This window comes from Theropithecus gelada, chromosome 8 (genome assembly GCF_003255815.1).
Source record: "Theropithecus gelada isolate Dixy chromosome 8, Tgel_1.0, whole genome shotgun sequence".
NCBI lineage: Eukaryota > Metazoa > Chordata > Mammalia > Primates > Cercopithecidae > Theropithecus > Theropithecus gelada.
Window position 1 is genome coordinate 8247678 of NC_037676.1, and position 25707 is coordinate 8273384.

At 38.8% G+C, this 25707-nt stretch overlaps 1 protein-coding gene across 1 annotated transcript in view; it reads left to right on the forward strand.

Annotated features, from left to right (window-relative positions):
• CSMD1 (CUB and Sushi multiple domains 1) overlaps positions 1-25707 on the forward strand; it is a 2061182-nt gene that overhangs the window by 1648066 nt on the left and 387409 nt on the right. Inside the window, exons 19-22 of the mRNA XM_025393463.1 lie at positions 887-1102; positions 7428-7616; positions 17449-17618; positions 22148-22304. Of these exons, the coding sequence (XP_025249248.1) occupies positions 887-1102; positions 7428-7616; positions 17449-17618; positions 22148-22304 (732 nt within the window). The remainder of the gene's footprint in view (positions 1-886; positions 1103-7427; positions 7617-17448; positions 17619-22147; positions 22305-25707) is intronic.

Sequence of the window (25707 nt, forward strand, 5' to 3'; positions counted from 1 at the left end):
CCCAGCTAGTTTTTTGTATTTCTTAATAGAGACGGGGTTTCACCGTGTTAGCCTGGATGGTCTCGATCTCCTGACCTCGTGATCTGCCCGTCTCGGCCTCCCAAAGTGCTGGGATTACAGGCTTGAGCCACCGCGCCCGGCCCTGAAACTACATTTTTAAGGAAGTTTTTCCTCATTTATACAGACCTCCAACTAAGATTTTTCTAAAGGACACTTGTTTAGTGTAAATTGAAAAATCATCTGGTCCTTTGTCTCTCAGGGACAAATACTGTCCCTAAGAGCCTACTGACAATTTTTTAATGAAGCCCATTGTAAACATTCTCACCTGTTTTTCTTAAATATCCATATCTATGCCAATATCTACATCTATATCTGTATCTATATATTGCTACATCTATAATCTCCTTATCTACCTCAGTATTCGTATCCACATCATATCTTCCTATTTACGTCATATCTGTACTTATATGCACTTAAGTATTTATTTTTGTTGTTTGTCCCCTCTGCTTTTTTTCATTTCTAAAGCCATCCTCTTTCCACCCATTTTCCTCTTGAACTTCAAAGCTAGACTTACATATTAAGAAAACATTTTAATATTTTGATTAAGGCTTGGTATGTCTAAGTCCAGAAAAAAATTTTCAGCAACTGTTACCTCTCCTAACCTCTCTCTTTTTCTCTCTCTCCTCTACCTCTCTCTCAATCTCTGTCTCATCTCTCTATCATCTCTGTCTCTGTGGCTGTTACTCTCTGGAACCTGTCTTCCCCTGTCACTTCCTCTTCCTCTCCATTTCTTTCATCTCTGTCTCTGTCTCTGTGTCTCTCTGCCCCTCTCCCTCTCTGCCCTCCGTGTCTCTTTCTCTCTCTCTCTCCCCCCTTCATTTCTCAGGAGTTCAGATGATCTTTCACACCTTTCATCTTGAGAGTTCCCACGACTATTTACTGATCACAGAGGACGGAAGTTTCTCCGAGCCCGTCGCCAGGCTCACTGGGTCAGTGTTACCTCATACGATCAAGGCAGGCTTGTTTGGAAACTTCACTGCCCAGCTTCGGTTTATATCAGACTTCTCAATTTCATACGAGGGCTTCAACATCACGTTTTCAGGTATGTTGGTCTTGTTTGCTGTTTCTCTCCTATGGCAACAATACTGCTATTTCTCTTCGTGAGAATGTGTGTGTGTGTGTGTGTGTGTAATGTGTGCATGAGTGTGTGTTTGTGCATGCGTGACTGCAGGCATGATTCCAACCGATGGGGTGCAGGAAGCTGAGCCTTCACAAAGCAGGGTACAAGTACAGTTATGTGGCATCCAGAAAATGCCACTTTGTGTTACACAATCTGTGAATTCTCATCTCTGAAAAATCTGTAAATGTCACTATCTTCTGCAAAGCCCTTCTTACTCAATTCTCTTCACCAACTCTACAAGATCTCTGAGGAAAGTTTCCTCATTGGGAGGCGTCCTCAGGGTCAGTTGTCACCTGATTGCATTGGTTTCTACCCTTCATAGTTGCCAATATTTGCATTGACAACCACCTCTAGGATGAAAGAAGCACGTGGACACACACAGTTGAGGATGAGCTTATAGTTTCATGTATTCATATGCAGTGACAAAAAAATACTCCAAGTTAGGTAACATCATTATTTTTAATGATAATATATAGATAATATTTGCACAAGGTTTATATTACAGCAGAAATTATTTGTATGGGTTAGCTTGTTTAATTTGTATAGTTTATGACATAGATGCTCTTTTTTTAACAGATACAAAAAAAATTACCCCCACCTAAAAGCTGACCAAACATGTGAGAGATAAACATGGTCATATAAACAAAATGTGAATGGGTCACATTTGAGTGTGAATGGGTCACACTCAGAACCTCTGCAATATCTTCATTTCCAGCACGCCCCTACCCTCTGCCAACAGAAAGGGCCCTGCTGCCAATGGATAGGAACAATCACGTTAACTTGCATTTGTGCATATGATGCTTTGGACAAAGAGAGTTTTCCTTCTTTATTCCTCACAGCCCAGATCAAATGTAATTTTCATGAGATGGTCCCTGGGCACCACAGTCACATGTAATTTATTCTACTTTTGAGATCTCTCAGAAATTCCTTAATAACTTTTGATGCCACTTACGAGATTATGTGTTGCAATATTTGAGTATGTATCTTATCCCCCAGACTAAGACTAAAAATCTTGGTAGAAAGTTTGCTTGCCCCACTTTTATATAAACAGCAGCTCTACTGCTGTATCTTACTCGTAAGTAAGATGAGTTATTCGTAAGTAAGATGATTTTCCACTGTATGGGGATTGACACCTCTAACCCTTGTATTATTCAAGGTCAACTGTACTTGAATAATACATGGGTTAGGGGTGTCAACCCCCGCACAGTGGAAAATCTGAGTATAACTCTTAACGCCCCCAAATCTCAACTACTAATAGGCTACTGTTGACCAAAGGCCTACAGTCAATTAACACATAAATAAACTAGTATCTACATATATTTTGTGCTTTCATGACATACCTAACATTTAACTAATTTTTAAGATCTGTCTTGATGGCACGGTTCATCTGCATGTGTTTTTAAGTTGTAGCAAATCTCCAAAAAATTGCCAATATGTTTATTGAAAACAATTCATGTTCCAATGGACTCAAGTAGTTCAAACTCACACTTTTCAAGAGCCAACTATAAGAAGAACTTCACGATTGCCTACTAACTACTGCATGATGAGAAGCATTATGTAAAATAAAATAGTGTCTTCAAGGAAAATATTTCTTGGGGATTTCAACATGCTCTAAACTATTTTCTCCTCCCTGTAATTCTACCTAGTTGCCATTTATCTTAATCTGACTTTGTTGATTTTTCTTGGTATTTCACTGCTCACGTGAAGCTTTCAAGACTGGCTCAGACCACTTGAGTTCTTGGAAATTTGTTGTAATCAGCAGTAATCATGAAACGTGCCACTTTATATATCAAAGACTTAAATCTTTCCAACACTAATTCCTAAATCCCTCTCTCTGTGCATTCTCCCCTGGTGTATCGCAATTAGTATCACTATGAGAATATCACTTCCTCCTGTTCTTACTTTCATCATGATCCAAAATGAATTTAAATAGACTTCTCCAAAAAAAGAAAATGGCAGTAACGCAAGTCTGTTGTTCACTTCTGCAGGTGTTTCTCAGGAGTCTACGCAAATTCTGTTCATTTTACTGCATCAGTTTCTTATTCCGGTGCCCTTAGCACAGGGCTGACAGTAACTCTTTTGATGACTACTGTCTTAGTCTGTTTGTGCCACTTGCCATAATAGAATACCTGATAGTAAGTAATTTATAAATATTAGAAATTCGTTTCTCAGTTCTGGAAGCTGAGAAGTCCACGATCAAGGTGCTGGCGTCTGGGGTGAGCCTTCTTGCTGTGTCATCACATGGCAGAGGATATAAGACCAAAAAGGGAGGATCGCCATGTCCCCATGTGGTAGAAGACCAGAAGTCCTTTTATAATGGCTTTAATCCATTAATGAGGGTGGATCCCTCGTGACATAAACATCCCCAAAAAGGGGATCAAATTTCCAGCACATGGATTTTGGGTAACACTCTCGGACCATACAAATAACCAAAAGTCAGAACGGAACTATACAGCTGACATTCTCATTATAAACTACTTACACAAGCAAGCAAGCGAACAACCACATACTCTTTCTTGGGTCTTTACAGTGGTAACAGTCTGTAAACATTTAGAACAATTCATCTCAATATAACCAGTAGAAAATAATACCTAAAGCCTGCAGAAGAAATCAATTCCATCTAGACAGTTGCACACAAGCAGAAAGGTTTTTAAAAAATAAAAATAAAAATAAAACACTTTTGATTGCAAAGCCAACTTTAAGGTAAACAAGCTCCTTAGATATGTTAGAGGAGTAATTTCAATTGGAAAGATTTTTGCCTCGAAACTGGGCTGCACACAATTGCCAGTGACACTGATACCATGGAGTTTATTTTTTAAGTATACAAATAACAAGCAACGTTATTATACAAATGAAGCATTGACCCATCCAGAGACTTTGTTGTTTATCATGAATGGCATTCAGATGCTTTTATATCTGCCTTCTTTCCTGGTGATTGAGTTTATTTCTGCCTTTCTCAGAAGGCCTTAATAAAGCAGTATTTCCTGATTGTGTGTCCTAGTCAGTATTTCTGCAGATGTTAATGGTAACATTGTAGAGAAAGAGCCCCATATTCCAGTCGGTTTAGCTAAATCTGCGCAATCCCCATTTTACATAACGTTGTCTGCTACTGGTTGCTAACTGTGTGCACTGGATACTCCACACTTACTTTCCCACCCGCTACGATGTGTCTACTTCTTGAATGCTAACTTCTAGTGAATTAGCATCATTTCTCAGTCATTCTCTTCAAAAGGTTAAAACTTGGATAACTTTGTGACTTCACATATGTGGTTTTCTCTTCATTCAAAAGCCTTGGTGGCAGGCATCTGTAGTCCCAGCTACTCAGGAGACTGAGGCAGGAGAATGGCATGAACCTGGGAGGCGGAGCTTGCAGTGAGCTGAGACGGTGCCACTGCAGCCTGGGTGACAGAGCGAGACTTTTTTTTTTTTTTTCCTCCTAAAAAAACCTTTTCTGCGTCTTTCGTGAGGCAAAACTCCTCCTGTCCAGGTCAGAGGGTGTCTCTGACATGCAGCCTTTCTTCTTTTCCCTACGCGGAATTTGTTTTCTTCTGTATAACATAGGAGAAAAACGTTTCCATGACAATGTTTTCACACCAAAATTATTTATTTCCCAAAATTACTTTTCTGTATTTGCCTCCTTCAGTGGTACCATGAATTTTCAAATGAGGATACTCATTTGAAATGTTTCTTCTTCTGTGGTTGAGTCATGAGTACCTGGGACAGAGGAGAGTGTACTCATTCTTTAATTGCCTAGGCAGGTCTCTTTGACAGGCTGAGACTTGATTGTGAAGCAGAGAATGGACAGTCCAGCTAATTTGGGTGGGCTATCAGCAGAAGGAGGTGCAACAGGAGGACCAGGCCACCAAATTTAGGATAAAGAAGAGGGGCACTGTGGCCAGACCAACCCCTGAAACTGAGGGGAAAGTGGAAGGATGTGAAGTTAGTTATGGAGGGCACATAACATAAGTAACTTGGATGTTAATTGTGAATGTTGCATGAAGCCATTGAATGGATTTGAAGAGCTTGACATGATCTGACTTTTTTCAATGTTATTTGAAAGATAATGTGTGAGTCTCAACAGGAACATGTTATACAATCCCAGCAAGAGATGCCAGATGGAAGCTCAGACTACAGGAAGGATGCTAGGGTAGAGCTGATTTTATTGGTAGGAAGCGAAGGTGTGGTATAAAATACAGAGTGGGGTCAAGGTTTTCAACCTGCATGAATGAGGATGCTATGCTTTGCATCAAAAACACTAAGAGTAAAGCAGGTTTGGGAAGAAAATACAGGCTTTTTCTCTTGCGGATATTGAGGGATGTATTCAAAAGCAACTGACAAGAGTCTTCAGTTCATATAACAGGATCATATTAAAGAAAAAGAAATACTGGAAAGCCATCAGCAGAGTTAATTTCAACACATGGGGCAGCAGAAGATCCGAATCAGCCAATTGAAAAGTTGGGTCTAGTGAGTTAGGAGGGGAGTGGCATCCCATAAGCTAAGAAAGGACAGCCTTTTAAGAAAGAAGAGAGCATTCAACTGTTTTAAAACCTACTTAGTAAGAGAAGGACTAAGAATTGACCATTGGTTTTTGCATCTGGAGGTCACTGTGACTTTGGTAAGATGTATTTGAATGGAAGGCTGTGAAGGAAAACCTGAATAGATGAGATGAAGAGAGGCTTGGAAGGGAAGTTGGGAAAATGGAAGATACACCCAACACTTTGAAAAGTTTGTGCTAATGATAACCAGAGAAATGATATGGTGGTTGGGTGACTGTGAAGTCCAGAGATTGGTGGTGTTAGTTTGTTTTGTTGGTTGGTTTGGTTGTTTACCTCATTCTTAAGATTGATGTATTTTTTATCTTGATGGAAATAAGAGAATTGATGAGGAAAAGAAAAAGGATAAACTCCAAGAACAAAGTGTTTGAGTAGGTGAGAAGATGGAATTCTGAGGACAATACACTTTTCTTGCGTTAGATGAAGATGAACATGTACATAGTGTAAATACACTTTGTATAATAGCGATTAAGTGACAATTAATGTAAGAGAATCCTTACAAAGCCTAATCGAGATGGTTACAACTAATACACACCTTCTAACCTCATGATATTGTTTCAGGCTTTCTGTCCTTGTAAGTATCTTTCAGAGGATATTGTATAAACTATGGAGTAAAAATATACACAAAGCAAAGAACCACAGGATCATGGTGTTTCTTTATATAAGATAATAGATATAGCATATAATAATATCAAATTATTCTCCTATTTGGCAAGACTTTTCAGTTGTTTTTAAAGAAACGACAGGAAACGTATGGTTTGAGTTGAGTGTACACAGTATATCCTTAGATAGAAAGAAAATAACAGCAAGGTGTGAGATAGTAATTCTAGTACAAAATGTTGTCTCCTACTTTTCAATCTCGCACTGTTTACAGATTGAAAATAAACAGAGGAAAATTCCACTATTCCTCACTGAGGTATATTCTAGAGGTGAAATTGGCTGTGATAAGCTTTCCACAAACACAGCCCTGTGCCTTTGCTTTTATGTTATGCTTCATGCCTTAGTTATCAAAAAGCACCTTTGGGAGGGATACAGTAACCAATTTAAGCAATTAGAAATATCAGTGAAATTATTCCACACTCTCAAATTGACAGTTTTGAAGTGAATTTTCTCACTTTAATATGCTATTTGTCTGTTTGTCTTCTAGTTACATAATAATTCTACACATTTATGGGATGCATGTGATATTTTGATACATGAGTAGAATGTGTGACAAACATATCAAGATACTTAAGATACCCATCACCTCAAACATTTATTACTTCTTTGTGTTGGGAACATTTCAAATCTTGCCTTTGAGCTATTTTGAAATGTACACTTTATTATTACTCACTATGGTCACCTTACTCTGCTATCAAGTATTAGAACATATTCCTTCTAACTGTATCCTGGTATCCATTGACCAACATCACTTTATTCTTCCCTCCATACACCCCCTTCCCAGCCTCTAGTAACTCTCATTCTGACTTGTCAATTAAAAAAAAAAAATGCTAAATCCCATGTCATTTGTCATTAGACAGTTCATAGTACAAGACAAAAAAATGCACGTAACAGTTATAAGTGTTTGGGGAAAATATATATGTAGATTTATTTTTTGTAATAGCACCTTTTGTAATAGCACTCTACTCTTGCTATTTAATCAGTGTGTATTTACCCAAATCCTCATGCATTTACTCTGTCTCTACATGCCTCAGAGTATGACCTGGAGCCGTGTGATGATCCTGGAGTCCCTGCCTTCAGCCGAAGAATTGGTTTTCACTTTGGTGTGGGAGACTCTCTGACGTTTTCCTGCTTCCCGGGATATCGCTTAGAAGGTGCAACCAAGCTTACCTGCCTGGGTGGGGGCCGCCGTGTGTGGAGTGCACCTCTGCCAAGGTGTGTGGGTAGGTGGTCACACGCTTTCATTTCATTCATCCATGGGGGCAGGGCATAGCCCAGGCAAGAAGCCCAGGGTGGTCGGGACGGGGTGGGGGGTTGTTGACAAGGAACGGGGGAGGTGAGAGTATGGGCCTCACTCTGCAAAGCAGGGGAGAGGGGAGCTGCCTAACTGCTTTGGGCTTGAATGAGCTCATCTATAATGTAAGTCCCTTTCCGCTCTGAAATTTTATGATTGAACAAGAGAGAAACCAAAGCATGTGTCAAGCATATTTATGAAGGGAAGCAAAAAAAAAAATATATATATATATATGAGAGAGAGAGAGAGAGAAAATCTGGAGCAAAAGAAAACAATGAAAAAGAAAGAAACCAAGCAATAATAACACAACCTCTGACAATTATATTGGTTAAAAGCAGCACGTGTCCCTTGGTATAACGATGGTGACAATTTCGTTTTTGTTGTCAGTTGTACCCTTTGATTGGATGATGGTTGCACACTCCTGCTAAGTGGGCATGATAGGCATTTGAATACTGAATTTGCTTTTTCAGTGTGTTCTGGAGGAATCCAAGAGATAATTCCAAAGAGTAACAGGAACTTTTATTTCGGTACCTTGAAATGAAGTACTGGGCTCACGTGCTGGTACTGGCTTGTTGATCCGGTAGGGCGGTGTTTATTGGCAATCTGGAAACTGTGCCACTGTAAGAAGTTTAGCAAAGGAGAATCATAACTGCTGTCGTAGCTTAAATAGGGTGTGTTGCCCACACAGCCAGAGCTCTCGTAGTTAGCTATACAGACAAGATCTGGTTCCTGCCATAGCAACCCAGCCATGTTGCTCAGCATATTCTGGGTCTTACAAATTGTTCTTTAAAGTGGCAGAAAACTGACTAATGTCGTTGTGAAGAAAAAAGGGAGGTGAGAGATTAACCAAGGTTCTCCTTAACACCAAGCCTTCTGAGTCCATGGAGTCCAGAATACGAACCACACTAATTTAACCAGTTAACGAACTGGAGGCAGATGGGGGAGGTCTGAAGATAAAATGTAATAATCCATATAAAACACAAACTTGTTCACTTAGCATGACTTGTTTAGCGTAACTGGTTTTATTTTACCATGGTGTAAAATCTCTTTGATTTTTTGGAGTTGCTTAGGAATATTATGTAACTCAAATGATAAAGCTCTCTTTTTGAATGTTAATGAGCCAGAGAGACACATAGTCAGAATTTCATTATTAAAAAAATTAAACAAAAAACTTGAATCAAATCATCTGTGTCTCTTTCCAAAACAGGTGTCTATATATTTTTACAATCTGTTTTTATCCTAAAATAGATATCCTAAAATATCCTAAAATCTTACTTTTTTGTGGTTATAATATTTATTTGAGAATGGAAGGCAAATTTTGAATATTATCTCAAGAAAAAAAAAGATACGGTATTTTGTAGATGATCTTAGGAGTTCCCAGACTTGGTTGGAGTCTATTCCAGAGACTCCTAACTGAGACTGTTTGAAGTCTGGGCAAAACCCCCAACTCAGTGAAATCAAAGTGACATCTAGATATGTCACAGTAAGTAGTCTACTGATTATAATGATTAAGACCCATTAAATATTATTCTATTTCATCCACAGTCATTATCTTTACATTGTTTTTCTTATCATTCAAGTTTTTACTCTGTGGTCTAAAATATGAAAGAATAAGTAACCAGAGTTGGAAGAATAGTTACTATTTATTAAACACTGCATGGTAGACCAGCCACTGCTTCAGGCTCCTTCCATGTAATAATGTAGTTAGTCCCATGACAATTCTATGAGGTAAACCCTACAATTGACAGTTTCCTTTTACAGGTGGAAATATTGAGACACAAAGACCCTACAAACTTTGCCCAAGGACATAGAGCTAGGAAGACTGAAACCCAGGGAGCCTGCAACTCAGCCTTTAACCACTGCACTGAACAGGGAAACAGAGGGCCTTGGACAGGCCCTTTTTGTATTTAGTCTTTTGCATTTTGCCTGCAGTTCCCTGATTTTTCTTCCAACCCCTCTGGTGCATTTGGGTGCTGTCTTCATTTCTCTCTCATTCCCCCCACCTGCTTAGCTCCTAGTTCTGAAGGTTTCTGGCCACTGCAGAGCTCTCAGGTCAGGCTCCTCCTGCCCACCCTCCTAGCTCCAACTCCCTCCATATCCCCTCATCCCCCTGATGGTTCCCCCAGCTCCCCAGACCCCACCAACCCCAGGGGCCCGCAGCTCGCAGAATGCTCTCTCCAAAGTGAAAACCCCATCGACTTGCCCAATGTAACAGAGCCTGGTCAGTGCTTCCCCTACTAATCAGAGCAATCACTCTCCCTCCACGCTGTCCTGGCTCAGAGTCCCTCATTCACTGGCTCTCCAGAGTGCACCCAGCACTCACCCAGCATCCTTGTGCAGACAGATGGAGCCCTCTCAGGCCCACAGAGCACCAGGGCTCTTTCTATAAGGTTGGTGCAAAAGTAATTGCTGTTTTTGCCATTACATTTTTTTTTTTTTTTTTTTTTTTTTTTTTTTTTTTTTGAGACAGAGTTTTGTTCTTGTCACCCAGGCTGGAGTGCAGTGACGCGATCTTGGCTCACTGCAACCTCTGCCTCCCAAGTTCAAGCGATTCTCCTGCCTCATCCTCCCGAGTTGGTGGGACTACAGGTGCCCGCCACCGCGTCCAGCTAATTTTTGTAATTTTAATAGAGACGGGGTGTCACCATGTTGGCCAGGCTGGTCTCGAACTCCTGATCTTGTGATCAGCCCGCCTTGGCTTCCCAAAGTGCTGGGATTACAGGTGTGAGCCACCGCACCCGGCCTCAAGTTGTCTTCATCTCTTTGTCTCCCTCCTCGGACTGATGGCTGCTTTACAGTGGGGCTGCCTCATCCCTAAGCTCTGTGTATCCAAAAGAGGAAAATTGCTTTCCTCAGAAGCTTCTCTTTTCATCTCAAAAATTTGATCCATCCATACTTCATGTTCCTTTCTCTAAAATTATAGAAATAAAAATGATTGGCCTGTGGCAAGGAAAGAGGCAAATCCATACCAAAGGTTGCAGGTGATGCCTAAGGAATGTCGACTGAGTTAGAAGCATGCCATTTTAACCTCCCTAATAAATGTCTAACCTTAAATGGAATTTCTAGTGAGCGTCTGAGCTGAGAACTATTTTTCTATCAAGTCACTTTTCAGTGAAAGAGGTGGAAAGTTTTTTATTATTTGTGTTTATTCATTTTAGGGTTTTTTTCAACCTGATGATGTATTTAGGATGATAGAAATAATATCATATATACCTTGGGTATTCAACCTCAATGCTCAAACCGTCTCTTCTGGCATGTGTTGGCATCTGTATTATACATGTATTGTTTAGGATCTTCTTTTTTGCTTGCAAGTTAGAGAAAAAGTTGCCCACATTGGCTTAAGTCAAAATGAAAGTTTATTGGTAAGGTGATATAAAGTCCATACATAGGGACAGCTTCAGGTGAGGTTTGATCAAGGGTTCAACCTCATCAACAAGAACCTGAAGTCTCAGCATCTCTCAGTTTTGCCAACCTGGGTAAAGCACTAGGTGGCTTCCTGATTTCATATCATCACATACAGTGTGGTAGCCCCACATCCTGCAGCTCTGTGGAAACAGCTATGTCAAGATCGCTTATGTACAAGTCCTGGGTTTCCTCTCACTGGCCCACATTGAGTCCCATGCCTATTCCTGAGCAGCCATTGTGGCCAGGGCAGTCGTGATTAGCTTACGACATTTAGAATTCCATCTGCACAGCTTTTGAATAATAACAAAAACTGAATATTTTGTGATGTTTTGTGACTTTTTGTAGTATTTTGGTCAAAAGAGCAGGAGCAAAGTTAGAGAGCACATATGATGGAGATAAATGTTCACTATAATTCTGTAACCTAATATTGCATCTATGACATCGTTTCAGAATTAGTTGAACAAAAAATTTTCTCAGACAGGGTGTTAAAGGGCTGTATATATACGTCAGCATAAGCCTTAAATGCATATCTAGTAAGAGAATTTTTTAAAAAATGAATGAAAGTGAGATATAGTCTCTTATTGATTAACTGTATTAATCTATTTGCTTGACAAAGTAGAAAGTCACTGGGCGAAATAAAAAAAGAAAAAAATCAACAACACCCTTATCCTCAATTTTTGAATGGATTATAAGTTATTTCCAACAGGCATAGTAAAACAAAATATCTTGCCTGTATTTTAATTTAATTTAGATCTAGTTTAACACTAAACTCTCTCTCTATAGAGAGAGATATATTAAACATATATCTCATTAAAAATACCAATATATAGAGTTTAGTGATATATATAATATATATGACACATATCATGTGATATATAAGATGCATATCATGTGATATATAAGATGCATATCATACATGATATATATGAGACATATATGTGATATGTGATATACATCACATGTGATATGTGATATATATGATATATATCACTAAACTATATATAATTCTATGTAGTTCTTTAATTTTGGGTTTAAAAATTTGAAACAACGTTCTAAGCTAAAATGTTAGTTTCTATTGCTTCTTAAAAGCTAATCCAATAATGGCACTAAATTGTAAAAATAAAGGTTTTAGGATAATGCATGGGCTAAAAATAGTACCATTTTGTGAAATTCTTAGATATTCTTTGTGAGTAAACATGGACTTGCACATTTTGATTTATATAGACTTCTATTATGGGCAAGATTTACTTATTGTGTAGAACACAATGAACTTGGTTTAAAGGAGAAAGGTAGATTTTCTGTTTCTGTTCCTTAGTTGAGCTGTTTTCTATTTCTGTACTTTTTAAATAAAGCTTCTAAAACATAGAGGTCTGCATATTAATGGTTTTCCCAATTTCATAATGCCCTCAAAAGCCCCACAACAATGTCCGCATTTTAATAACCAGAGCCATACACGTTTACTTTCAGTCATTATGTTAAGAAACATCTCTGTTAAATGTGAGGTATTGTGTAGGCTCAACATTATTTAGGTGGACAAGTTGCTTCAGCTGTAGAATTTGAATCCAATTTAACTGTATTGAATAGGCAGATTGAGAGGTTATATATTTTACTTAGTTTTTTAAATAATCAAATAAATAGTTATTTAATGTCCCCAATAAAATAACTTTCCCTAATATTGAATATGTATTAATTTATACAGACACTTTGGTTAATGTTATGAATTTGGGACTTCCTAGCCTCCACGTCTGTCTGTTGTTGAGGCCACTCTCTCTGTGGTACTTTGCTACAGCAGGCCAAGCAGACTGAGACAGCAAATTTCACAGGTAGCTGCCTTTGTACAGAAGAATTGACTGAAAAATCAATTAACTCCTTTCTCCTGTGTTAATTTAATTTTAATTAGTTTCGTTCAATTGCAAAAATCTAAGTGACAATTCAATTATAATTACCATTTCAGTAGCTTTTTTATAAAACAGCAAGTGATTTGTATTAAGAAACATTGTATTCACTCATCTTAAATTAATATTAAATAGACTATTGAAAAAAACTTCTTTAAAATGAAGCATTTAATTGTTCTAATGGTGATTTTCAATGAATGTTTGAAATCAAGCTCAAATAATTTTTGAAATTTTGGTCACTTAACTGTTGCGATTTTCTGAGCACTTGCTCTTTACTTAATATCAGTGTCTTATTACATTATGTCCTCCGCGATAGTGCTCCAGGGTCTGGAGCACCTCTCTCAGTTTCTTTGACACATCCATTCTTTCATTTGAATATCACGTTGTATCCATTTTTGTATACTGGGAGCCCGCCTGCACAGCTGTGGAAACAAGGAAAAGGAAACATTTTGTGATATGTGAGCTATCTGGTGGTATCTTGGTCAGCAGGGGTAGTGTTAGAGAGCACATAGGAAAGGAGATAACAAGCTTTGGCAAGAATTCTTCTAATTTAATTTGAAAACAGAATTAAGTCAGAAGACAAGCCTCCAAAAGTATACCAATGTTTCTTCAAAGAACATTTTGTAAAATAGTAACTTATACCATTCAGAAAGTTGCTTCCCTCAGCAGTATCACTTTCCTATCCTGTTGGACTCACAAGGTTATTAAAGTCATAAGCAAGTAGCCCTCACGGATTATTTAATATCTGCCAATAGGAATGATTACCAACATTGTGTATTAACAAACATAGCACAATTATTGCACCTTCTGATAGCAGATTGCCTGGGGTTCAAAGAATAGTCTGCCTCTCACAGCTGTGTGATCTTGAGCCTGTTAATTAGTGTTATTGTGCCTCAGTTTTTTCATGTGTAACATGGGTTTAGTTTTGGTATATACTCCCATGGTTTTGTTTGTTTGTTTGTTTTGTTTTGTTTTCAGACAGAGCTTCTTTCTTGTTGCCCAGGGTAGAGTGCGGTGGCGTGATCTCGGCTCACTGCAACTTCTGCCTCCTGGGTTCAAGCAAGTCTCCTGCCTCAGCCTACCAATTAGCTGGGACAACAGGCATGCACCACCATGCAAGGCTAATTTTTGTATTTTTAATAGAGATAGGGTTTCACCATGTTGGCCAGGCTCGTCTTGAGCTCCTGACCTCAGGTAATCTGCCCGCCTTGCCCTCCCAAAGTGCTGGAATTACAGATGTGAGCCACCACGCCCAGCCAATGATGTAATAGTAATAAGAGCATGCATTATGTAAGTGACATATAGACCAAAAAAAAAAAAAAAAAAATTAGATAAATTCCTATACCCCATCAGGCATGGTATTACTACAACTTATTTTTCCTACGATTACTTCTTTGAACCTTCAAAGATATTCCTCTTCTATTGAAATTCTAGAATTTGTGTCACAAGTCAATCTTCACAACATCTATACCTTCTGTGTTTTTGTTTAGAGTCTTTAAAATTCAACTGTTTTAGGGCATTCCTCTTTTCCAAACATCCTTTTATCAGGGCACGTCCATGCTCCAAACTCTTTCAGGGAACTCCTACCATGGTTCAAGGAAGCGCAGGCATTCCCTACAACCTGGTTCAGGCTGTGTTTGCAGTCCCATCTCCCGTGGTTCCTTTCTGTGATGCTTCACTTCGGTCATGTTGATAAAGCCATAAAAACATCCTATTTGTCTTGCACCTGAGACTGTGCCCATGTCCCGGCATTCCTTCCCCACCTGAAAATGATTTATTTATTTGCCACCATGCCAGTATATCTTCAATTGCATGAATTGTTTTTAAACTTGTAAACCTAACAAAAGACCTAAATTTGGAATGGTTGCCTTTGTCGATTTTTGTTAAATTCAATTTTAAATATTCCCTAATATTTGTGACTAGGTTTCATTCTCTGGTCGTTAGAATTATGTTCTTATTTTATTCCCTTTAAGGACAGCACCTTTTATAGCTGGAAACCCCAAGTCTTCTCTCCATGGGGCAGCCGAGGGAGGACACACAGCTTGGCTTCTTTAAACTTTATTTTCATTTATTTTGGCTTTTATGTGAAAGACACTTTCTTCAGGAAGGAAAAAAAATAAAAGAATATCCAACAAAGATATTCAATATCCACAAATTATTAACTTTTCCAAGGAGCTTACTATCTAAATAGCTTGTTGTTGAGTTTAAACTATAAAGTCATTTTTCTTTCTCTCTCTTTTTTTTTTTTTGGAGATGGAGTCTTGCTATGTCTCCATGAGGGCAGTGGCGGATCTCAGCTCACTGCAACCTCCACCTCTCAGGTTCAAACAATTATCCTGCCTCAGCCTCCCAAGTAGCTGGGACTACAAGCGCGTGCCACCACGCCCAGCTAATTTTTGTATATTTAGTACAGACATGGTTTCACCATGTTGGCCAGGATGGTCTCAATCTCTTGACCTCGTGATCCACCCCCATCAGCCTCACAAAGTGCTGGGATTACAGGCATGCGCCACTGCCCCCAGCCTGTAAAGCCATTTTTCTTCAACCTTACACTGTCTGCGAATCATCAAATTGCTAACAGAGAAGGATCACTGTTCAAACACAGCAAGGTGTGGGCTGGAGTAGGGATGCCCAAGTATGGAGCATGAGAAACACATCAGTTGCTTTTCTCTCCATGTTTATATATTTATATCTATTTTGTGGATATATATAATATAGATATTTTATAGATATAAATATATTTATATGTATTTATAAATATACACCTACTCATGGGTGTATATATATATATGTCTTTTAAGATGGTTTTTAAGTTATTATAGTTATACAATATATAATTATGATTGTATAATTATGTTACTGTAATTTCTTAAAATGATTTTAAATTCCCAATGGCATCTTTGAGTCACCAATTGCCTGCACTTCTCCCTCAACACTTGCACCCTGAGAACCATATCCAAAGTCTGCCTTTCTATCTTTGTTTAAGGAGGATGAGGGAGAAGTGAATGCAAGTTGTCAAGCGTTTTCCTCTCTGACTTTCTCCCCACACCCTTCCACATGGAAGCATTCTGAGATTCAGTGTGCACAAATCACTGGGGGGCAATCATGGATCTCTAGCAACTTCCTGATGGCAAGTGGATTAGGATGCCCATGGTCAGTGACGTAGCTGATTGTGTTCATGGTCAAAGAGGGAGTGAGGGTGTGAGAGAATCAGCATCGTGGCAATGGGCATGCAGAAATCATCTGCAAAATTCTGCAATACCTTGAGCAACCCACTGGAAAATGAACACTGTGCATCCTTCCCTCCCACTCTCAGTACATACCTGGCATTTAACTGACGCTCGGTTTCCAACCTAACAATTATTCTTCAAACGAATAGGCATTCTGTGGGATATTTACATCAGAGTGCTGGGCACATCGTATAGTCTGTAAAATTGTTGGTGCAGACTCCTGTGGAGCTCTCTTGGCACATACAAACCTCTGTGTGTGTGTGCACCCGCATATGTAGTCACTTTATTATTTTGTGTGTGTGTGTGTGTGTGTGTGATTGTATTGGACTTAGAATTTTGGAGCAACAAGAGTTAATGCTGTGATACAATCTTGTCCAACCCGCGGCCCACAGGCCACATGCGCCCCGACGCAGCTTTGCCTGTGGCCCAACACAAATTCGGAAGCATTCTTGACCTAAACTGTTCACTTTCACAGTGAAACAGGTGCTGAAAAGTTAAGTGACTTTCCGCAGGTTGACAGAAAGTAGACAGTTGTATGTATTTTCACTTTGACCTTGATAAGAGGAATTTTGTTTGGTATAAATTTAGATCGAGAAGTCAACTATCCTCTTCCTTCATTGGGAAAGGGGGAGAAGCAGATATTTACTGCCGTTGAATGTTCTTCCATCCTAAGACAATGCTAAGGCCTTCAGGGCTGTGACATCCTGAAGACTGCGACAAGATAACTCAGTGGTTTGGTCTGTCGTTAGATTCCCCTTTGAATGCATCCCAGTTGGTGCCATAAGATACCAGTGAAGAAAAACTGCAGAGAAACAACGGCAGAATGGGTGCCTGGGAATTGGTGGAGACATGGGGACATTTCATGAGGCAGGAACGAGGCTAGTGGGAGAGGTGCTGTGACAACCTGGTGACACAGCTTCTCAGCCATGGTGCCGGAGCACCTCTGTTTTATTCTAGAACTCTCTGTGTGAGAGCATGCTGCTTCCACATAGTCAGAGGTCATTCTGTTAAAATAAATAAGACACTTTTGAAAATGAGCTAAGCAGGGTATCTTTTTGTGTCCAGTTGGTAAAACAATTTTAAAAAATCACTGATCTATTTTAAAATAATATATTATTAACAGACATACATTGATAGAAGAGGAAGCTATCATGATTTTAAAGGTTTTAATCTGTTAAAAACAGTAATTCCACTTTTGAATCCTCTTTCTCTGATGTCCTATTTATTTTAGCTGAATGTGGAGCAAGTGTCAAAGGAAATGAAGGAACATTACTGTCTCCAAATTTTCCATCCAATTATGATAATAACCATGAGTGTATCTATAAAATAGAAACAGAAGCCGGCAAGGGTATCCACCTTCGAGCACGAAGCTTCCAGCTGTTTGAAGGAGATACTCTCAAGGTAAAAAGAATCTTCTCCAACAGGATGACTCCAACTTTTCTTCTCAAAAAATATATTGTCTGTTTTTCTACATATGGATATATGCACATATTGATGTATCTTTTTATGTATGATTTATTTATATTTATTTACAAATAATTTTGAGGAAGTGTCATATCACTTCGCTTAGAACAGTATATGTGGACTTTGAAATAACCTTGTAGATAAACCTAGATCTAACATTTATTAGTCCAGTACCTCGTGTAAGTTATTTAACACTTTTGATCTTCAGCGTCCTTATGTGTAAGAAAACACAGCTATACCTACATTTTTGGACTGTCTTGAGGATTTAATCTAATAACATAAGTGGGTGTTCCTAGCATTGTGTCTGGCACATAATTGTAACTATTAAAGCTTGCAGGGTCCTCAAACCAACCCTTTCTGTAGTTAATTTTGATTTTTAAATGTGGCCATAGTATGGAAAGCTGGAAAGGTTCTGAAGTGATAATAGAGGCAAATCCAGCCACGGTGATCAGATCACAGACAGGGCTGATGAGGAGACCCCAAGCCAGGACAAGACAGAATCTCAATATTGATTGCAGGGGTATCCAAGTCCTGCCTTGATTTATAAAATCCCAGCTCCAACCAGAAATGCCCCTTAACTCCTAAGATTCTGATATAATTTTCACCTCTCCTGTATGTATTTCAATAAACTGGAAACCTTCTATGATCTAGGGTCTGGAGAATGGGCAGCCTAGCCTCGGGGCACTGAAAGGGAAAAGATTTAAGCAACAAGACCTAATGCTGTGATACAATCTCGTCCAACCCGCGGCTCACAGGCCACATGTGGCCCAACACAGCTTTGCCTGTGGCCCAACACAAATTTGTAAACATATTTAAAACACGATGAGACTGTTTGTGTTTGTGATTTTCGTAAAGCTCATCAGCTATCGTTAGTGTTAGTGTATTTTATGTGTGCCCCAAGACAGTCCTTTCAACATGGCTCAGGGAAGCCGAAAGATTGGACACCCCTGCTAGAAATCACCCGTCCAATCACCTGCTTATTTCAGTGAGGTGAGCAATTTCGTTGAACAGAAGCCTGGTTTCGGGCAAGAAAGGAACACGTGGCTCTTTTTATTCCCTTTTTAAAATTCCAGGGGTTTTTCAATTAATTTACATCTACCTAGATGCACATAATGATGCATTTTAGATTCAGTACTGTCAACTCACTTTGAACTATGAGCATTATAAGAGAATATGCAGAAAGCCAACTAAAAGGGAAAACCCTGTTTGTCCTCCCTTTACAGAATGGCTGGAATGGAGCCCCCGCTGGGCTCCACTTGACCTCATTAGAAGTTATGTGCACAGGTCAGGAGATGAAAGGGCCTTCCTTCCTCCTAAGGCTGCGTTTGACTGTATTTCAATGTCATCATTTAGCAGAGTGGTTTTATTCTAGTTGTTCTTTCATTTTAATAGTCTTTTGAAAGCTCACGCTGGCAGTATGAGGGACTGTAATTAAGAAGTGGTTTTTAGGCCGGAAACTAGCACATTCTTACTAATCTAAAAAAAAAATAGTTACGTCACAAGTAGGCATTTTCTGAATTTTTTAATAACCTCAAATTTAGAAGTCAGTAAGCCTTTAAGGCAAACTTTTAAATAACTCTTAACTATACTTTAGTGCAGGTGAGTGATTAGAGATACTGCATAAAATATACAAGGATAAATATTATTGGAATGGAAGGAAGGAAATTACGTTCATTTGTGATTGCATGCCATTTAAAGTTGTTGATTATAACAAAAAGTTTTTTTAAAAAAACTTGCTTCTCACATTTAATTACAGAGAAGCTGTCAATCGTATAAAATGCCTACATGTTTTGCAGGCATATATTTTGTTAAATATGCTAATAAAGATCTCTGTTAAAAACATTTCTAGTAAAATTATCTTAATTTTTGAGCCTAATGCTGTTCACATTGATCCCTCGCACATACTGCGATGTAATAATAAAGACTAAAGTTTTATATTCACGCAACCCCTGCACACATAAATACATATGATGTTTTCTTGCTTCATGTGGAAAAATCGTATAAGAGATATCGAGCTCTCAGAAACATGTCATGAAAGGAATATAGAATGGAAAGCACAATTAATTTTGGAAATAAATCTGCAGGGTATAGTTTCTGTTAAATGGGGAAAGATTTCCCCAGAACTTTCAGTATTGTCATGCTAACATTCTGTGTGACGTGTTCTGATCTGTGATCATCTGCTAACCCAGCAACATCCCTTAAAGTATATGGCATTGATTAAATGCCAAACTCTGAGGAGGGTGGTCTGTAGTGCAAATACTTACAGCCTTGTATTAAACAGGTGAATCCAGAAGGCTTTCTCTAATAACTGAAAAGAACCCTTTGACTCTAGCTACTTATAGGTGAAAAAATATAACTAGGAAATGTTGTACAGAACAGGTGTAGCCTGTTCCTCATTCCATTGGGATCAGAAATCAAATCTTCTGACTTCCACTCCTATCTGGGTTTTTATTTGTGATCAATGCAAAACCTGAACCCAGATTTTAACTGTAGAGAACTGACAGGGGAAAGCTCCATGTTCATCAGTGACATACTCGTTCTCTGGGGTGTCGGTGGTTGGACCCAGTGCTAATTGCTGATGACGTGGATAAAGAAGGAAGAACTCCTGTTCTGAAGAATCTTACGATTAAGCCTTTGAGCTGTTTATGTTTAGTGGTTCTAACCATGAAACCACTGGGAGCGAGGTACAATCTGTCAGGGATCCACAGTGCACTTGGTCAAGTCCTCATGAGGAAGCCAAGATTCAGGAGAGCGGATGAGCTCACAGTGTGTCAGGACCGAGCAGCGGCTTCACGGAGTGTCGAGTTCTTTCGTGTTTCCCCGTCTTCATGGATTTCTGTGAATTACAGACAATTCCACGGTATACGGGGTAGCCCAAGGCCTTCCTGGGGAGACCTGCACATTTTCTCTGTGACCCAGACTCCTCTGGACTTAAAACCTTTTAGTCTCTGGATGTTAGACCCTGGCTCATCTAATAAAAACATGGAATAAACCAAATAATGGTTTTTAAACAATGACCTGGGACAGTAGTCTTTTAGTAAGGAGATTAAAGGGTATCTGATTCTACCCCACTAGCATGTCCATATTTAGTTGTAATGAAATAACTACCCACAAAATTATCTTTTCTAAATGTATTTTCTCCTTTTCTGAGTATGTGTGTCTGTGTACATCCCTGGGTTTATATATTAATTGAAAGACAATGAAAGAAGAATTAATCCATATAAAGAGGAAATAAGTGGGGAAAATAAACACATTGAAAGAGCCTACTAGGACTCTGTTTAATTTTATTTAGTTAGGGTTCCATTTTTCTATTAAGACAAACTGAGCATTTTCCAATATAATGTAATAAATGTTTATTTTTATGGTCCCCTGCTAGTGAGGGAGGCAGGCAGATTAGCTGTGCCCACCTAGTGCTCTATTGTTACTGGGATGCGAGGACTGCTGCATTGACTTTTTTATTTTATTTTAAGCTCTGAGAATTAACCTGTGCAGAAATTGCAGGTTTGTTATATAGGTATACAAGTGCCACGGTGATTGACTGCACCTATCAACCTGTCATCTAGGTTTTAAGCCCCACATGCATTAGGTATTTGTCCTACCAGAAAGTCAGTGCTGTTTCTGTTACCTGAGCCTAGGGCATTGGCAGAAAGTGCATGGCTGAAACACTTTTACCCGATCCTCATTCAGAATATAGCGGTGACACCAACCCACTGCTCCCCACTGTGTGACCTGTCTCCCCAAAAGTTGGGAACCATGACTGAACTTTCCCTCTCCCGACTGGTCAAAACTAAGCCATGTCTTCTTTATATTCCACATACTTATTGTATCTACTCTTGTTTTACAACCCCTTGGGAAGATAATGTCACATACAGAGCACTTTAAGCAACATCACACTTCTGTGTTACTATTACATGATGAGATACTTCTGTTATTACAAATTCAAGATGAAAGCCACCTCAGGCTTGCAGACCACAGAATGTGACAAGATTCTGGCACACCGTGTTGTCCTTTAATGCATCCAGACAGAAGGGAACAGAAGGGAAGGTTATGGTCTTTGACTTAGTTGAGAGTTCGGAGGAGATATTCAAGACTAAAATATTATAAATCTTTCCCACTTTTATAACTGAACTATGAGAAAAGGAATAAACAGATAGGTAGTGAAACCTGGAAATGTAAAGAAATATTTATTTAATTTTAAGTAAACACAGAAAGAGCTCTTAAAGTAATGAATATGAAATGATCTGAACAAGAATGGGATCTTTTGCCTCTAATGTTAATGGTAAAGATAAAACTTAAAGAACGAATATGATTTAGCACTAAGTCCTTCATTTATCTTTCTATACACTATATGCCTTTTGTAAGTGTCGTATAAAACAGTGTCTTTGAAGATTTGGATGTCTTATTAACATTGCTAACATAAGAATCCAATGAAGGCATAGAGAGACTCATGCTGTGATTTTCGTCAGGTCTACGATGGAAAAGACAGTTCCTCACGTCCACTGGGCACCTTCACTAAAAATGAACTACTGAGGCTGATCCTAAACAGCACGTCCAATCACCTGTGGCTGGAGTTCAACACCAATGGATCTGACACCGACCAAGGTTTTCAACTCACCTATACCAGTAAGTAACATACGACTTAATCACATTCTTTTTCATTTTGTCAGGACACATCTGATACCTGACTTATGTTAAGTTTTAAATATTGATTTTGTTCTGGCTGCCTACTGTCTTTTGGATTGCAGTTTAATTCTGTACTCTGTTGACTGGTTTGTATACTTAGACACATTACTAGTAGTTGCTTGACATTTATCTACTTGGAAATATTAATTTTAATAACAAAATAGTTGGACCTGAAAAGGAAACATAAAACATTTTAGATCTGATGGGCTTAAATATATTGATTGTGGTATAGTGTATATAGTACACAATGATAAAAATTCATGTGCTTATATATGAAGGATTTAGAAGAAATGTTTGAGGTAACTGGAGGTAATAGACTTTGAATGACACACGCATATATATATTTTTATACATTTAATCATATATATATGTATAAGCACACACACATAACAACTGTATGTAGTAAATTATTTTCTTTTCACAACTAATTTTTGAGATGAGAGAACTAAGAAGAATACTTTCAATACTTGCCGAAGATAACCAGGATTTTTTTTTTCTTTATTATACTTTAAGTTCTAGGGTACATGTGCACAACGTGCAGGTTTGTTACATATGTATACATGTGCCATGTTGGTGTGCTGCACCCATTAACTCGTCATTTACATTAGGTATATCTCCTAATGCTATCCCTCCCCCCTACCCCCTTCCCACAATAGGACCCAGTGTGTGATGTTCCCCTTCCCATGTCCAAGTGATCTCATTGTTCAGTTCCCACCTATGAGTGAGAACGTGCAGTGTTTGGTTTTCTGTTCTTGCGATAGTTAGATAACAGTTTTAAGAGTTGGTGGAGCCAGGATTGAACCTGCAGCTCCCAGTTTTCGGTGCTCGCCCTCGTTTGTATGAACAAATCAATGTGGAATATGTTTTTAAAGACGTAAACAAAGAAGCCAAAAGAACAGGGAAATAAAAGAGATGCTGTGTTCCAAAAGCAGGAATTTGCAATATGATAACTGCCATTTATAGCATTTTTAGTTCTGAAGGAAAAGAAAAAGCTATTTGGTGTGGATAAGTAATTAACTAATTAATTAACATGTTTAAAGTATATGGAATTGTCAAATCCTTCACTCATCAGATAAATTTAAAAACCATATGATACTGAACACCATGACTTTAGAAATTTAAAAGTTTGGGGATTTGAGCGTAAAAACCTGTTAGTGACAGACACCTTTATTTGACAGATGGGCAAAAAAGGGCCTAGAAAAGATAATAATCATCCCATAGACCCAAAGCTAATCCAGGTGCCTAAGAGGAAGATTAATCACCTCAAATTCCTCTGAGGAGGAAAAATCACAGGTGAAGAATTGTAAGACTTTGGGCAAAAAAATAGAATACGTGTGGCTAAAATCATGAGAAAACCAGTTTTTGACTTTTGTGCTAATACTGTTGAAAAGACTGAGTCAATAGAAAGCCTGTGAATTGACATTTATGCATGATAAACTGATAATTGATGTTACAAGGTCAACCTGTAATTATAATTTTTACTGGAATTTTACTTTCCAGGATTTCACTCTCAGAAATGTCTCAAAGAGCTCTTGTAAAGCCATTTCGCTTGCAGATGGAATGAATGCTATTGTGATTGCTTTTTCCACCTCTCGTCCCTGTTGAGATGTTCAATGTATTTTGTTTTCTTACTTGGATGTCTTCATCCCCACTTCCTTGCCCCTACACTAGTCTTAGAGGAACACAGATACTTGAGAAGAAAAACTGTTTGAAAAGCCTGTGGGTAAATTAAATTTTGTCTAATTACGGGGAAGTTCCGTGCACACCTACGTTGTTCTTCCAGCTCTCTTGCCACTGAACACGTTTTCCTTGCCTTTTACAAATCCTGCCCCTGCTGCGGCTCCCTGGGCAAAGAGCAGAAAACGTTGGCCTGGGTTCCTCCCTCTGTCCTGTGACCTCACCCTCAACACTGCTGCAAGTTGGGATCTTACTAAGCTCACCATTTCCCTTCCCGTGGCTGCTTCACAGAAAACACATTGTGCTCAGCTTGTATTTTATTTCTCGTTACGTTTCCAACCCTAGTAACTGTTTCCCATGTTCCTCCAACTATGTCCAGTAGGAATGATGTCTCGTTTATAAACACTTGGTCTCATTTTCTCACGGTGATGCACAAAGTATCCAGGAAAAGATGTACGCATACTGGAGTCTCAGGGGCTTGGAATCGATGTAGGGAGACCGAACTGTTTCCATAACTCTGAAGCCTCTTTTGTTGTCCCGGTGGCAGTTAGGAAGGTCCATGTGCTCCAGAGCCGTGTGACTGGATGGAAACTAGAGGTGGTCGGCTTGTTCCATGATTATGTCCACCTTCCCTCACCCAAGGCCTGTGTCAGTGGGCAAGGCTCAGCCCTGCCTGGACCCCATGTGGATGCTGTGACTCTATTGTTCACAGGCATCCAGCATCACTTTAGGATGTTTTTTTATCATTCCCACTTCACTGAATAGCTTTGTAAAATCTTGAATCGATCTATCCGTTTCAGGGCACCTTTCAATTCTATGGACGTTTTTGATTACATAGTAGCACAAATGTTCTATAAATAGGAGAAAGAAATATTGGAGAGGACTGGAACTTGGCTCTTATTGTAATCAATTTGACAGGGGTAATTTTCTTGTTCTCCCTGTTTCACCTTTTTGGTTCCACCTACAAAACCCAGACACTCCTCAGGTCTCCTTTGCAAGATTATCTTCGAGTTGAAACACACTGTCTGATGGGAAAATATATTTGTAATAGAAAATTGGTGGTGCTGATAGCTATATAATCAAAATAGTATTCACCTCACATTAAATTGTTAGGTTTAAATATAAGTAATTAAGCCTAAGAAATCCCCAGCTCCCCAAGGTGATCAAATACCTGAATCAAATATTTATCCCAAAAAGATGTGTCAGAAATGATGACTGGTTATATAAAATATTTTATGCGAGTTATTAACACTTACGACTGTGTAAAGACACTTTCAACTATTTTCAAAAGACTTTTGTAATTGCCTCTTCCTAGTTAATTGCATGACTTAAGGACACATTAGTATTTAAAGGTTTCAGATCCATAATTAATGCATATACATGAGTAGATTAGAAAATGTCAACAGAGAGTAAAATATATAGCTTAATAAAAAACCCTAACATTTTTAGAAATGGGTACACACAATATTTGTTTATCCCTTAAAATTTACAAAACCAGTCAGGAGATCGAGACCATCCTGGCTAACCCGGTGAAACCCTGTCTCTACTAAAAAAATACAAAAAAAAAAAACTAGCCGGACGAGGTGGCGGGTGACTGTAATCCCAGCTACTCGGGAGGCTGAGGCAGGAGAATGGCGTAAACCCGGGAGGTGGAGCTTGCAGTGAG